The sequence below is a fragment of the Malaclemys terrapin genome, chromosome 8, assembly GCF_027887155.1.
Source record: "Malaclemys terrapin pileata isolate rMalTer1 chromosome 8, rMalTer1.hap1, whole genome shotgun sequence".
In the NCBI taxonomy this organism is placed as follows: domain Eukaryota; kingdom Metazoa; phylum Chordata; order Testudines; family Emydidae; genus Malaclemys; species Malaclemys terrapin.
The window spans coordinates 80,474,540-80,490,168 of record NC_071512.1 but is presented as its reverse complement, the minus strand read 5'-3'; the positions used below and the strand labels follow the sequence as shown (position 1 = coordinate 80,490,168).

At 46.5% G+C, this 15,629-nt stretch overlaps 1 protein-coding gene across 1 annotated transcript in view; it reads left to right on the top strand.

Annotated features, from left to right (window-relative positions):
- LOC128842500 (calcium-activated chloride channel regulator 1-like) overlaps positions 1-15,629 on the top strand; it is a 33,932-nt gene that overhangs the window by 2,682 nt on the left and 15,621 nt on the right. The window contains exons 4-6 of the mRNA XM_054038548.1: positions 1,104-1,221; positions 3,917-4,094; positions 13,931-14,158. Of these exons, the coding sequence (XP_053894523.1) occupies positions 1,104-1,221; positions 3,917-4,094; positions 13,931-14,158 (524 nt within the window). The remainder of the gene's footprint in view (positions 1-1,103; positions 1,222-3,916; positions 4,095-13,930; positions 14,159-15,629) is intronic.

Genomic DNA, 15,629 nt, shown 5'->3' with positions numbered 1-15,629 from the left:
ATAGTCCCATTTTGATTTCATCAGCACATTTTTTGACTCCATAGGCATTGCCTATGTGAGGCCATTAATAAGCAAATAAAAAAACCCAATAGAGTCCTCTCAGTTTTGTGCAGTGTAACCTGCTGTCATTAACAATGATTTTCTCCTATGCCCATTTAACCAATATACTGTCCATACACAAGTTAGAATAAATCATTTATGTGTTTCTTTTAAAACAGAGCTAGGTCAAAACCGTCCCTCAAATCTGAACCCTGGTAAATGTGCAAGGTTATTTGGATTCAAATCCAAGACAAACCTGCATTAGTTGGATCAAAAATGTAGAGGTTTGTTGGCCTAAAATGGTGGAAATCTCACAAGAACGGTCTTTCTCATCAGATTTCTGGTAGTTTGGGACTAAAATCTCCTTAGACTAATTCGCTGGATTCTAGTTAATCAAATACAAACCCAAATTCTAGCCGGGTGAAGCATTGAACTCAAACCTTGAATTCTGGCTTAAACTTAATCTAAATTGAGCTCTGCTTCCTTGGCCCATCTTTAGTTGAAAGCTTTAGTTAGACAACATTATATCCATTCTCCATGTCAATGGCTTTACCAACACCTGCAAGAAAGGGATTAGATTGTCTTGGTGAGATAGTTTTGTTTTCTGCAAAAGTATTCTGGTTGTCTAATCTTTTACACTTTTTCCGCCTTCAACTATCTACATAATCCTTAGTTTTATCCTGGACTGAAGTTAAACTAACTACTCTATGGTTTTCTAATATACACCTTTTCCTTTGTGTTATATAAGAGCCAAGAATTATGATTTTGAAAGACATGGGTAACATGAGAAACCTTACTTGATACCTGGAATAGTCAGAAGCTCCTGTATGGAAACAGATCTTTACTTTAGGTCTGTTAATATTCTGGGAGGGTTAATCTGAACACAGTGATCTATTTGGGTTTCCAGCCGGCTCCCATGGTGAGTCCTGTGTGGGCACAGGGGTATGTCCAAGCAGAGGCGATTGTAGGATTGGGCCTAAATTTGTTTAAATGATCTATGGAAATATAAAGTAAACTGTAAAGTGTTGTATTTAGAATTCACATATGCTCCTGCTCTTCCGCAGCTAAAGTCTTTGTCCATGAATGGGCCCATCTTCGTTGGGGAGTATTTGATGAATACAATAACGATGCACCTTTCTATGTGTCTGTAAACTCTGGATATGCAAATGTTGAAGCAACTAGGTACCAATGTTTTATATTTTGTCTTCAGCTGATGAAATTTTAAATAGCTCAGTGATATTTGGCACATACTGGTTATCTGTGTTCAGTCTGTACTTTGAGCTCCGTGCAAAGAGTCTTGTTGAGTTATTGTTCATAGGATTAAAAAAGAAGCTATAGGAAAATGTTTAACTAACAATATTGCTGCCCACAGATAAGTCTCATTGAATCTTCACTATCATTTTGTAATGCATCATATTTTTACCACTAAATGAGCTTTTAATTTAGGTGCAATTACAGATATAAGTTACCGTTCTCTACGTTTTGATTTACCCTGGCTTTATCAAATAGCAGTTAGCATGTAGTAAATAAGAATGTTTTCTCAAGTTCCTCTGTGGGGGATCGTTAAAGTTCCAAAACATTTCTACTGGTTCATGATTAGTGTTATTTAAATATTTAAAAGAGACATGGTCAAAGTGCACATCCCATTATTGCCCTGTTTTAGTGCTATTACTATCTTATGATAATGTTCTCTAGATTCTGCATATTTAAGTGGGTTTTTTTTAGTGTACAGCTCTGTCAATGAGAAACAAAACAGAGTGAGACTGGATATCTCAGTGGGTTTGAAATGGGATACAGAACTTTTCACCTCTTGGGCACTGGTCTGAACTGGAACGCGTTTGGTAGTGCCTAAAATACATTACCATCTGCCAGTCACTTGTTGACCAATATGAAATAATTGCTGTTTGGACAATTCCTAATGGACAAATATTAACATCACCAAACTTCTGTACTGCAATTGGCACTCTAATTGGCAGTCACCACTGAAGGAGACTGTGACAGGGCTCCCTGCTCTGCCCTTTCACACACTGCAAACCTGCTGGACACTTTCCAGGTTTATAAGCATCAGTGTATTATTTATTAGGTCCCTTCCACCAGTTCATCAGTACAGCCTTGGGCAGCAACATACGAGTGTACAGAAACTTCCCATAGCCCACTCCCTGGGGTGGCAGAGGGAAAGATCTCCTCATCCTGAGCTCCTGTATCTCCTGGCATCCTCCCTCTTGCACTTCCTTCCTGCCTCTTAACTGCTCCCAGCTGATGGGTTGATTGCTCTCATTAGCACATCAGCCCTGTGTCTAATTAAGCCATTGAGCACCCATCTCTCAGTTAAGCCCACTCCAGGGGGAATAGCTAGTACCTTAGTGATCAGAATGTTGGGTGAGCTCTAGCCCTAGAACTCTGTCCCCGAGACAGTGATTGAACGGGCATGGAGAATGTAGTACCTCAGGAGAGGGTCCTTCATGTCTGAATTGAGGCATATTGATGGACTAGTGGAGGCACTTGCATTGTTATTCTTCACATAGATGGTGTTTCACACACAACTATAAATAATTTCTTGAGGATGCCTCTGGGGAAAAAAACTACCAGTATTTTATTATTGTGACCACTTGTAAATTAGATTGTACAGTCTTTGGAGCAGAGATGGTGTCTAACATGGGCGGCGGGTATCAAAGGCAGGAAGCTAAGCTTACCCAAACTGCCAGCGTGGCCCCACCCACACTCCTCCCCTAGACCCCCTTCTGCTTCCGGCTGCGCTCTGCTGTGACTCTTCCTTCTCATGTGGCTGGGACCCCGGGCCAGTGGTGTCGGAGCAAGGGAGGACCCTGGGGCCATAGCCCTCCCATTTTTTGAAAGTGGACGGGCCTGGCCAAACCACGCCCCTTCCCCTCCTCTTCCCCCCTCAAGCCCCAGCCCCTGGCCAGGCCAGCATGGAGTCCAGCCAGGGAGCCCGGGCAGTTGTGGGGAGCCGTGGCAGACCCTCCATCTGCCCGGGGGTGGGCAGGGGGTGGGGAGGGCTGAGATCAGCCCCTGAACCATGTGCCCGCTGCCCGGCTGCCTGGGGTAGGAGGAGGGTCCGTGACTCCACACCAGCTCTTACAGCTTCTTGCATGACTCTCCCCGACCCAGCTCCGGCCGGGGCGAGCCTCAGAGTTGCAGCCTGGCCATGGTATGAGCCACGAACCCTCCACCTGCCCACAGTTGCCCACCGGGCTCTTATAATGGCCAGAATGCGGCTCTGAGGAGAGCTAAGCAGGCAGCTGTGGGGAGCCTGGGTCCCTCCACCTGCCCTCCACCTGCCCTGGGTGGGGGACCTGTGACACGAGCAGGGGCTGCTTCTGCCTCCACCTTGGGTGGGAGCCTCTGGACCCCACTCTTGGGAGGGCTCCAGGGCCCTTGACCAAGGCTGGGGCTATTGGGGGCCGGCCTGCAGCCAGGGACTCTGAGTGGCTGAAGCCGGTGCTTGTGCTGCCCACCTAACTGGTGCTCTGTGGGAGTGGGGCGTGCTACCCGCCCTCCTCTGCTTTGGGGGCCATGCTCTGCTGCCTGCCCGCCGGCCTGCCTGCCACTCTGGGCCTGGAGGGGTGGGGCGTGCTGACCGCCCACTGGGCGCTCCGGGGCTAGTGAGGGGAGGCCTCTGGGTTTCAGCAGGGGAAGGTGGGCAGAAGGGGCAGGGCCCCAGGCAGAAGGGATGGGGCAGCCGGAGGGCTAGCCTCCCCAAGTCCGTGGTTCACCCGCTGCCCATGGTGTCTAACTAATGCCAATCATGTTTGGAGGCTTTGGGCTCATCATGATTCAAATAATAAATAACAGATTATTATTTGTTGAATATATGTGGCTTGTTAGCTAAGCCTCTTTCTATCTTACCTTCCTTCAGATGTTCGGCTGATGTCACTGGTCAATATATAGTCCAAAGCTGCATGGGAAACAGCTGCACCACAAGCGAATGCAAATATGATCAACGGACAAAGCTGTATGAAGCTGGATGTAAATTTATACCATATAAAACACAAATTTCCCCAGCATCTATAATGTACATGCAAAGTCTCCCTTCTGTAAGTATTGTTACTGGTTTTTGTACCAATTGGATAGCCAATATTCGCAGTCTTGTAGGTTGTTTCCATTAGGAGAAATTGTTATGGAGTAAAGTATTTCTTTGATGCAATCTTGTTTGTTTACAAAGAATATACACAAAGTCCTGTTACTCTGAAGACAACAGGAATCAAACAACAGGAGGTATTTTCTTTGCGCACAGTTCCAAGCCTCTTTCCACCCAGTACTCTGCCCAAAAAGCTTCCCCTCTGCTTTCCGAGCAACATTTCCAGTCCTTCCCTCCCCATGTCCAACATTTGCTGAAGTATAGTGAGGTGGATCCACTGGCTTTCATTAACCTTCTCACTGCCAGGCCTATTTGCCTCATCATCCACCCACCCACAAAGGATATTACTTAGGGCTCTGCTTTGCCCTGCAGCTCCCCTCTAGTGAGAGAAAAAGTCTGCATTTCAGTGAGCAACCCAGTCCTATGCCGGACACAGAAGGAGAAGGTCTGGAGAGAGCGGTATCACCATGAGTTGATGTCCTTCATGGCATGGAATCATCGTAGAGGTGCATGATCGACGACCAGGGTGAATTAATTGCCAAGAAGATAATATTGGAGTGCCTCCATGGCCCATTTCACAGCTAAGTCTTCTTTTTCTATAATGGAGTAGGCCTCTCTTGGGAACAATTTGTAACTCAGAATGGGATGTTCCTCACTATCAACCACTTGGGAGAAGACAGTCCCTAATCCAGCTTCAGAAGCATCAGTGTGTAGGAGGAATTTCTGGGTGAAGTCCAGGCTGTATAAAATGGGCTCCCTACAGAGGTGAGCCATTTGTGGCTGAAAGACCTTCTCACAGGTTTCCGTCCAACGGATCTTTCTCGTGCTGCTGTTCTTGAGCAGATTGTTGAGAAAGGGCACAATAGATGAGAATCCTGATACAAACTGGTATCCAGCCACTGCCCATGTCCTGCTGCGGACACAGACCCTGGGAAGTCCCACCTTGAGGGGTTTGACAGACAGCAGCCCCATGACTCCTGATTGGCTCCCCACCCTATATAAATCTAAGGGGCATTCCAGGAAGTGTCTAGGGAACAGCATGGATTTTCCATAGCTGGCCGATCTCAGCTTCATTGGGACTACACCTTCTGACTTGGACCCTAAAATGTGACTCGGAATCTGACCCTTGGTACTGACTCTGCCTTGGAACCTGACTATGCACTCCTCAGCTGCTCCCTATCTCAGATATTGAACCTGGCCCTTGTTGCTGCTAACTCCACCTAGCAGAAGGTTCACATGAGCTACAGATAGGCCTTCCTCAGCTTTCTATGGCTTTAAGAGATTGACATTCTGACAGGGCAATATCCTGCTCCTGTCTTCTCTCTGTCTTCAGAGACTCAAGGACCTTAAGTTGTCAAACACCCCAGTGCAGTTTATTTGTATTTGCTCTTCCCACCCGCTTACTGATCTATGCACCATAATTGTTTACAGTTTCAGTTTCTCCTCAGTTCTCTGAGGAGAGGAGAGGGAAGGGATCTCTCTACTCAGAGATCCTTCCTGGTTTTGGCTCTGCTAGTCTGCCTTTCTCTCCCCTGCACTGCCTTCCTGTGCCTTTTTCTACCTCCTGTGTTAATGGGCCAATTTGCTCATTAGTCCTCTCCCAGCCCATTCTAATCCACTAATTAGGCCCTGTCAGGTCCATCCTGGGGGGAGATTATAGATTCTAGGACTCATAGATTCTAGGACTGGAAGGGACCTCGAGAGGTCATCGAGTCCAGTCCCCTGCCCGCATAGCAGGACCAAATACTGTCTAGACCATCCCTGATAGACATTTATCTAACCTACTCTTAAATATCTCCAGAGATGGAGATTCCACAACCTCCCTAGGCAATTTATTCCAGTGTTTAACCACCCTGACAGTTAGGAACTTTTTCCTAATGTCCAACCTAGACCTCCCTTGCTGCAGTTTAAACCCATTGCTTCTGGTTCTATCCTTAGAGGCTAAGGTGAACAAGTTTTCTCCCTCCTCCTTATGACACCCTTTTAGATACCTGAAAACTGCTATCATGTCCCCTCTCAGTCTTCTCTTTTCCAAACTAAACAAACCCAATTCTTTCAGCCTTCCTTCATAGGTCATGTTCTCAAGACCTTTAATCATTCTTGTTGCTCTTCTCTGGACCCTTTCCAATTTCTCCACATCTTTTTTAAAATGCGGCGCCCAGAACTGGACACAATACTCCAGCTGAGGCCTAACCAGAGCAGAGTAGAGCGGAAGAATGACTTCTCGTGTCTTGCTCACAACACACCTGTTAATACATCCCAGGATCATGTTTGCTTTTTTTGCAACAGCATCACACTGTTGACTCATATTTAGCTTGTGGTCCACTATAACTCCTAGATCCCTTTCTGCCGTACTCCTTCCTAGACAGTCTCTTCCCATTCTGTATGTGTGAAACTGATTGTTCCTTCCTAAGTGGAGCACTTTGCATTTGTCTTTGTTAAACTTCATCCTGTTTAACTCAGACCATTTCTCCAATTTGTCCAGATCATTTTGAATTATGACCCTGTCCTCCAAAGCAGTTGCAATCCCTCCCAGTTTGGTATCATCCGCAAACTTAATAAGCGTACTTTCTATGCCAATATCTAAGTCGTTGATGAAGATATTGACCAGAGCCGGTCCCAAAACAGACCCCTGCGGTACCCCACTCGTTACGCCTTTCCAGCAGGATTGGGAACCATTAATAACAACTCTCTGAGTACGGTTATCCAGCCAGTTATGCACCCACCTTATAGTAGCCCCATCTAAATTGTATTTGCCTAGTTTATCGATAAGAATATCATGCGAGACTGTATCAAATGCCTTACTAAAGTCTAGGTATACCACATCCACAGCTTCACCCTTATCCACAAGGCTCGTTATCCTATCAAAGAAAGCTATCAGATTGGTTTGACATGATTTGTTCTTCACAAATCCATGCTGGCTGTTCCCTATCACCTTACCACCTTCCAAGTGTTTGCAGATGATTTCCTTAATTACTTGCTCCATTATCTTCCCTGGCACAGAAGTTAAACTAACTGGTCTGTAGTTTCCTGGGTTGTTTTTATTTCCCTTTTTATAGATGGGCACTATATTTGCCCTTTTCCAGTCTTCTGGAATCTCTCCCGTCTCCCATGACTTTCCAAAGATAATAGCTAGAGGCTCAGATACCTCCTCTATTAGCTCCTTGAGTATTCTAGGATGCATTTCATCAGGCCCGGGTGACTTGCAAGCATCTAACTTTTCTAAGTGATTTTTACCTTGTTCTTTTTTTATTTTATCCGCTAAACCTACCCCCTTCCCATTAGCATTCACTATGTTAGGCATTCCTTCAGACTTCTCGGTGAAGACAGAAACAAAGAAGTCATTAAGCATCTCTGCCATTTCCAAGTTTCCTGTTACTGTTTCTCCCTCTTCACTAAGCAGTGGGCCTACCCTGTCTTTGGTCTTTCTCTTGCTTCTATTGTATTGATAAAAAGTCTTCTTGTTTCCTTTTATTCCCGTAGCTAGTTTGAGCTCATTTTGTGCCTTTGCTTTCCTAATCTTGCCCCTTCATTCCTGTGTTGTTTGCCTATATTCATCCTTTGTAATCTGTCCTAGTTTCCATTTTTTATATGACTCCTTTTTATTTTTTAGATCGTGCAAGATCTCGTGGTTAAGCCAAGGTGGTCTTTTGCCACATTTTCTATCTTCCCTAACCAGCGGAATAGCTTGCTTTTGGGCCCTTACTAGTATCCCTTTGAAAAACTGCCAACTCTCCTCAGTTGTTTTTCCCCTCAGTCTTGATTCCCACGGGACCTTACCTATCAGCTCTCTGAGCTTACCAAAATCTGCCTTCCTGAAATCCATTGTCTCTATTTTGCTGTTCTCCCTTCTACCCTTCCTTAGAATTGCAAAGTCTATGATTTCATGATCACTTTCACCCAGGCTGCCTTCTACTTTCAAATTCTCAATGAGTTCCTCCCTATTTGTTAAAATCAAGTCTAGAACAGCTTCCCCCCTAGTAGCTTTTTCAACCTTCTGAAATAAAACGTTGTCTCCAATGCAGTCCAAGAATTTGTTGGATAGTCTGTGCCCCGCTGTGTTATTTTCCCAACATATATCCGGATAGTTGAAGTCCCCCATCACCACCAAATCTTGGGCTTTGGATGATTTTGTTAGTTGCTTGAAAAAAGCCTCATCCACCTCTTCCACCTGGTTAGGTGGCCTGTAGTAGACTCCTAGCATGACATCTCCCTTGTTTTTTGCCCCTTTTAGCCTAACCCAGAGACTCTCAACACTTCCGTCTCCTATGTCCATCTCTACCTCAGTCCAAGTGTGTACATTTTTAATATATAAGGCAACACCTCCACCCTTTTTCCCCTGTCTATCCTTCCTGAGCAAGCTGTACCCATCCACACCAACATTCCAATCATGTGTATTATCCCACCAAGTTTCAGTGATGCCAACAATGTCATAGTTGTATTTATTTATTAGCACTTCCAGTTCTTCCTGCTTATTCCCCATACTTCTCGCATTTGTATATAGGCATCTAAGATACTGGTTTGATCTTTCTTCCCAGTTTTGTCCTGACCCTCCTTTCTCTCTGCCAATATAGCCCACACTCCCTCTCGTTTCCGACCCATCTCCCTGGTCTCCATGTTCCCCACTTACCTGTGGGCTTTGCTCACCTGTCCCTGTCGAACCTAGTTTAAAGCCCTCCTCACTAGGTTAGCCAGTCTGTGTCCGAATAGGGTCTTTCCTCTCCTCGAAAGGTGAACGCCATCTCTGCCTAGCAGTCCTTCCTCGAATAGCATCCCGTGGTCTAGGAAGCCAAAGCCCTCCTGGCGACACCATCTTCGCAGCCAGGCATTCACCTCCATGATGCATCTGTCTCTGCCTGGGCCCCTACCTTTGACAGGAAGAATTGAAGAGAATACCACCTGCGCTCCAAACTCCTTCACCCGTACTCCCAGAGCCCTGTAGTCACTCTTGATCCGCTCAGTGTCACACCGCGCGGTATCATTTGTGCCCACATGGATGAGTAGCATGGGGTAGTAGTCAGAGGGCTGGATAATCCTCGACAATGCCTCCGTAACGTCTCGGATACGGGCTCCCGGCAGGCAGCATACCTCCCGAGATGAAATGTCAGGGCGACAGATGGGCGCCTCCGTCCCCCTCAGCAGAGAGTCTCCGATCACCACTACCCTACGTTTCCTATTCGCAGTGGTGGCAGCAGACCTCCCAGCCTTAGGGGTACGAGGCTTCTCCTCCTTTACTGTAGGGAGTGATTCCTTCTTTCCTGTATCAAGAAGAGCATAACGGTTACTTATTACCATGGCAGGAGGGTTCGGAGCAGGGGTGGAGCACTGCCTGCTGCCAGAAGTAACCAGCTGCCAGTGTCCACCCTGAGCCATCTCCTCCTCCACTAGTGGTGTATCAGCAGTCCTGCTTACTGGGACCGCTACCTCAGCTGTCTCCACATGGACACTGTCGAGGAATTGCTCGTGGATTCGAATGCTCCTCAACCTAGCCACCTCCTCCTGTAGCTCTCCCACCTGCTGCCTGGTGTTTAAGTGTACAAAGCAGTGGCTCAGCTGTTAGTTCTCCTGAACCCCCGAAGACTGTTGGGCTCGAGGTGCCTTTGTTCGATCCCGCATCCATTTCCTTTGGGAGATGGATTGCAGCTCCCACTTCTTCTACGCCCTGGAGAAAAAGAAGGGGGCTAAGAAGCATGTCACCTGCCTTTTGGCAGAGGATGGCACCCCTTCATGGATCCGGTGGAGATGCATGGGAGAGCCAAGACCTTCTATTCTAGACTCTGGTCCAACTGACAGCAATGCCTGCAGGGTGCTCTGGGACAGAGTCCTGATGGTCAGCACAGGTGACCAGGACTGGCTGGAGCTGCCTCTCACTCTGACTGAGTTCTCAGAAGACCTCCATCAGATGCCCACTAATAAATCTCCGGATATGGACGGGCTGACTGTGGAGATATACCACGTGTTCTGGGATGTCCTCAGTCTGGACCTTGCCATCATCAGGGCTGAGTCCTTAGGAAGTGGGGTGACTCTCCTGTTGTGCAGGCAAGCTGAACTCACCTTGCTACCAAAGAAGGGGGACCTCCGTGACCTTCAGAATTGGCCTCCCATCTCGCAGCAGGGACTAGAAGGTCACAGCGAAGGCCATCTTGCTGCAGCTCGCATCCGTGCTGGCGGATGTGATCCACCCCGACCAGATCTACACCATCCCTGGCCATCCTATCTTCGACAATCTTTATCTGGTCCCGGACCTCCTCGAGTGTGGGTGTAGGGATGGTCTGTCATTCGCCCTCCTGTCCCTTGACCAGGAGAAGGCGTTTGACAGGGTGGAACATGTTTATCTCCAGGGCACTCTGCGGGCATTCGGCTTCAGGCCCCAGTTTGTGAGTTTTCTCCAGGTCCTGTATGCCTCCGTGGAGTGCTTAGTCAGGCTCAACTGGACTCTGACCGAACCTGTCTGCTTCGGGCGAAGAGTGTGTCAAGGATGTCCACTGTCACGCCAGCTGTACACTCTGGCCATTGAGCCCTTCCTCCGTCTCCTCTGTAGGAGGTTAACAGGGTGGGTGTTCCATGAGCCAGAGCTGCAGGTGGTCCTGTCAGCGTATGCTGATGACATCTCCACGTGGTATGTCCTCGGTGGCCTGTCGCAGGTTGGAGGCCTGACAGGCTATCTACTCAGTGGCCTCCTCCACTCCAGTCAAGTGGTTCAAGAGCTCTGGCCTGGTGCTTGGGGACGGATGGTAGCGAGTTTCCTCCCACCCGTGCTTCAGGTCATTTGGTGGAGCGTGGGGCCGCTCCTCTATCTGGGCATTTATCTTGCTGCCATCCATCCCTCTCTGCTGGAGAACTAGCAAGATTTGAAGGGCAGGGTGGCTGAGCGGCAGAGGAGGTGGACAGGACTGCTCCAGTGCCTTTCCCTGTGGGGGAGGGCACTGGTGCTCAACTAGCTGGTACTGTCCAGGCTCTGGCACCGGCACAACACTCTAAGCCCAGCCTGGGATATCCTGGCCTGGCTCCAGAGGTTAGCTCTGGAGTTCTTTTGGCCAGGACTGCTCTGTGTCTCTGGGGAGGGGGGTGTTGAGTCTTCTCCTGGAGAAGGAAGGACAGATCCCATTCTACCTTTGCAGTCAAGTCCATCTCCTCTGCCTCCAGGCCCTGCAGAGACTCCTTTATGGTGCAGGTAGTTCAGCATGGAGCACATTGGCGCACGCCTTTCTTCACCACATCTGAGGGCTCCAATATGACGTGTAGCTCTTTTATCTCCGATGGGTCTTCTGCAAGACTTCTACCAGGATCTCCTCCAGACCTGAAAGCTGGTTTCAGTGACCAGGTCTGTGTGGGCCATCAGCAGATCTCCTCACAGCGGCCCTACTGCACAATCCCCAATTTGGTTTGCAGGTGGCGGAGTCCCACTTGGTACATCAGAGGTTGGTCCTGGCAGGAATTACCAGTCTTGGAGACCTTTTGGACTATAACTGGAGAGATTGGATGGATCCCCTGATGCTTGGCCACCCCTCAGACTTCCCAGTGTGTACTCCAGGAGGTGCGGGCAGCCTTATTGCCCGCCTCTCGGTTTTTCCTTGAGCAGGTACTGCAGGAGGATGCTTCCCACCAGCCCCTGACCGCAGGCCCTCCAGACCTTGTTATCAGTCCCCTGCCCTGTGAGCTCCCAACCCATCCCACACCACCAGCACAAGTCCTGTAATTTCTTTGCCACCATGCAGGACCAGGCCCCTAGAGATATCCAATGAGTTTAAAATGGCCACCTTGCCAAAGGCATAAACCTTGCTATCGGAGGCATAATCCCATGCTATCGCTGGGTCTAGCCCACAATAGGCAGCCTGTGGTTCTGTCCTGATCAAGTAGGTAACTGGTATGACTGCTCATGCTCCAGCGGCCACCGTGCTGCCACTGCCACCCATTGAAAATTTTCAAGAAAAGTCATTGGATCATCTTCAGGCCCCATCTTCATGAATCTGACTGGTACCAGGGCCAAGGCCAGGTCCATGTCCACCAGACCCATGGCAGAAGCCTAACCATTGTGGGAGGCTGCAGTCAGGTCACGCCCTCTTGCACCAGCCTTTGTCGCTGTTGCTGCTGAGCAGCTAAGTCTCAAGTCAGTTGCTGCTGCTGAGTGGCCATTGCTAGGAGCCACTGTTGCTGCTGGTGTTGGTGGGTATCCTGCTCCACCGTTGATTTCAGTAGTTGCTCCACATGCATATTGCTGGGGAGTCTCTTCCGAGAGTGTTGATTTTTTTTTTTAAATATCCAACCTCTTCCCTTCCCCTGGTGCTAGATCTGTGCCTGTATTCTTGCCCAAGTTTGTTCTGCTGCCTCTGTAGTGCCCCCTTGTGGCCCTTCAGGGTATGATTCATCTATCTACAGGTCTCTGACGATATGTTGCTATGTCTACGAGGTCCAAAGTAGCATTGCTTTTGCCCTCTGGCCAAGGCTCACTTGAGTCCTACCCCTTCCACAGGAATCAGGAACAACAACAAAAAACAAAACTCAAAACAGAGTTGTCCAATGAAACTTATGTGGGACCCAGACTTTCTATTCAAGGATTGTCTGCAAACAGTTCTTAATTCTGCTGATCCCCCAGGAGCTGGTTGGCCCTTCTAACAGGAGATTGTCAGGCCAGCAAGCTGGCTCAGACTCTGATCTGCAACCAGGCTTCTCTCTGGAGAAGCGGAGTTCTGCTTTTCTTCCTGGGAAGCCCTGAGTTTAGTTTCCTTTAGCTCCTCTCTCCATGCCTGACATTTGCTGTTGGTGTAGTGGGGTGGGGCCAACTGGGTCCATAGGTTCTCATTAACTCTTTCATTGCCAGTGTGGGGCCTATCTGTTCCATCACAGGTGTATGGAAATACCCTGACATTGTGGAAACTTTTGCTCCCGTTTGGGTCAGATAACAAAGTTACCCAGCTGGGGCATTTTCTGTTACAACACTGAGAAGGTTTATTCCTTTGTGACAGTCTAATCCTGTGATGTGCTAAGCTCTCACTAACATGTATGGATATTGAGTATGCTCAGCAACTTGCTAGAGACACTCCGCACCTTACTTCTGGAGCTTTGAAAATATTCTATGGGCTACATTCTGCCCTGCTGGGAGTAGCAAGGGGGGACAGACACAGCGAGCTGTTCATCCTCTTTTAAAAGTATTCCTGCCAGCCAGGTGAGTTAGAGCCTTATGTATCAATTCACTGAGACTCCATAGTAACTAGATAACTGTGAACTTTATTGATGACATCTTCATTGCCAGGGCATCCTTACAACACTGATTAAATACAGGTATGTCTACACTGCACTCAGAGGTCTGACAGAAGTTCAGGTACGCATATTGGTGCTAGCTTTAATCTAGCTAGCAAGGCCAAAAATAGCAGCGAAGACATGGTGGCATGGACACTGGTGCAGGCTAGCAATGTGGAGTATATATCCAGGGTTCTGGGTGGGTTTGTACCGCCCACGCTGCCACATCTTTACTTCTATCAATAGACAAACTAGCTGGATTAAAGATAGCATGTGTACGCCTGCCTGAGCTCCAGTCATACCTCTGATTGCAGTGTGGACATATCTGTGTAACCCCTGAGACAGATTCTTTGGGAACACTCTTCTTTGATGACTTCTTCCAAGGTCCAGGACATAGAAAAATTTTATTCTCTATAGCCTGTAGAGCAGGCAAAGAATTTCTGCATTTGTGGTTATGGTGAGCAATGGAAAAATAGTAGACTGGGATTTGCTACTACACGTGTTCACTTGCTTTTGAGTAATCATTCTTCTCTTCCAATTGGCTTTTTTTAGGTGGTTGAGTTCTGTGATCAAAGTACTCATAATGAAAAGGCTACAAATATGCAGAACAAAATGTGCAACTACAAAAGCACCTGGGAAGTAATTATGAACTCTACTGACTTCAGTAACACCTCTCCAATAAATAGCGCGAGTCCTCCGTTTGAGACCTCCTTCTCATTGCTGCAGACCAAAGACAGAGTAGTCTGTCTAGTACTTGATGTTTCTGGGAGCATGGCTGGGGTAAGAATAAACATACACGTTCTTTTTTTTTTTAGCCAAACTGCTTAGAAACAGTTAGGCGGTTCTAACACAATGTGCTGTATATATATTACAATATTTTCTTTAGTCAATATTTCCGTAATCGTCCTTTATTCTTTAAGAAAAAATTGAGGCCACTATTTCTCCCATTATACCTATTTAGGGATTGCTAAAAGGAAACCCATCAAATTCCTAAAAATGATATGCCAGACTTGGTCTTTTTTCTTTACAAAATATAACTTGTGCTCCTCTTTTTAGTTTCAGATCCAGAATGTCAGAACCACTGTACTTCCCCAAAACAGAAAATATATCATAGCTGCAAGTTTCATGATATTTTTCATATGTGACTCTCTCAAATTATTTTAAAAATAATTATATGTCACTAGGTATAGCAAAATAAAAATGAAATGCTTTTCCTCATAATCATTCGTCCTAATGAGTCAAGAATTTGGGTTGTCATAAAGTGATGCTGGATTAACCAGGGTGAGGTTTTTTTAAATTTAAATTTAGCACAATTCTCATCTTGCAGAGGCTGCTATAGGTGATATGAACCTTTAAAGAGACTTTCAATCTGTTTAGGGCCTCAAATTTACCATTCTTAAAGTAAATCCAATATAACCTCCCTGAATAAGGTGTGTTCATATGTATAAATATCACATAGAAGTGAGAGTCATGTGAAAAGTTTGCCACATTTTTTGCAATTTATCCTGTACCTTTTCAAGCTTCGCCTGCCTTCTGCCCATAAATCCATCTCCCCAGGTTTTATTCTTGCATTCCAAACCACTACCCAGCTTCCAAGAGCTTTTTTTATATGAACCTCTTTTGTATTCTTTCCCTAATATACAGAATTTCCTCATCCCTAATTTATTTGTTTCAAACATTCAATCCGGAGCTAATGACAATGTCTGTTCTCAAATATGTTATAACTTTTCAAGTTTGATATCTCACAGACCTTCAGAGCTAGAAATAGGACCTTCCTACCAGTATATTTCTGGGAAGAGAAGATCTTCAGCTTCCCTGTGGGAGGCACAACATCCTTTTGTGTCCTGGAGAGTCCCCAGATATCTCGCTTTAAAATTGTGGCATCTTTATATCTGGAAAAAAACTTATGTAATTTTTAGACGTCTTTATGAGCCCTCTATGGGTTGAATAATGATAACAAAGGCACCTGGCTTTACAAGTGGAGGGATAAAAAGTAGTCCCAATATAAAAAAATTAAAACCTCTCTAAAACATTCCAAGAATGCTTTTTTCTGTCATATTGAATATAATCACTCAAAATTTCATCATCAAGGAATAACATTAGAATCCCCAGTTCATGCTATATCACACTATCATGTACTCCATATATATTGTTATATAGAATAAATAAGAGTTCTACTATAGCTTTCTTTAAAATACATATATTTTAGATCTTAAGTTCAACAATCAACACAGGCACAGGATGTAAATGT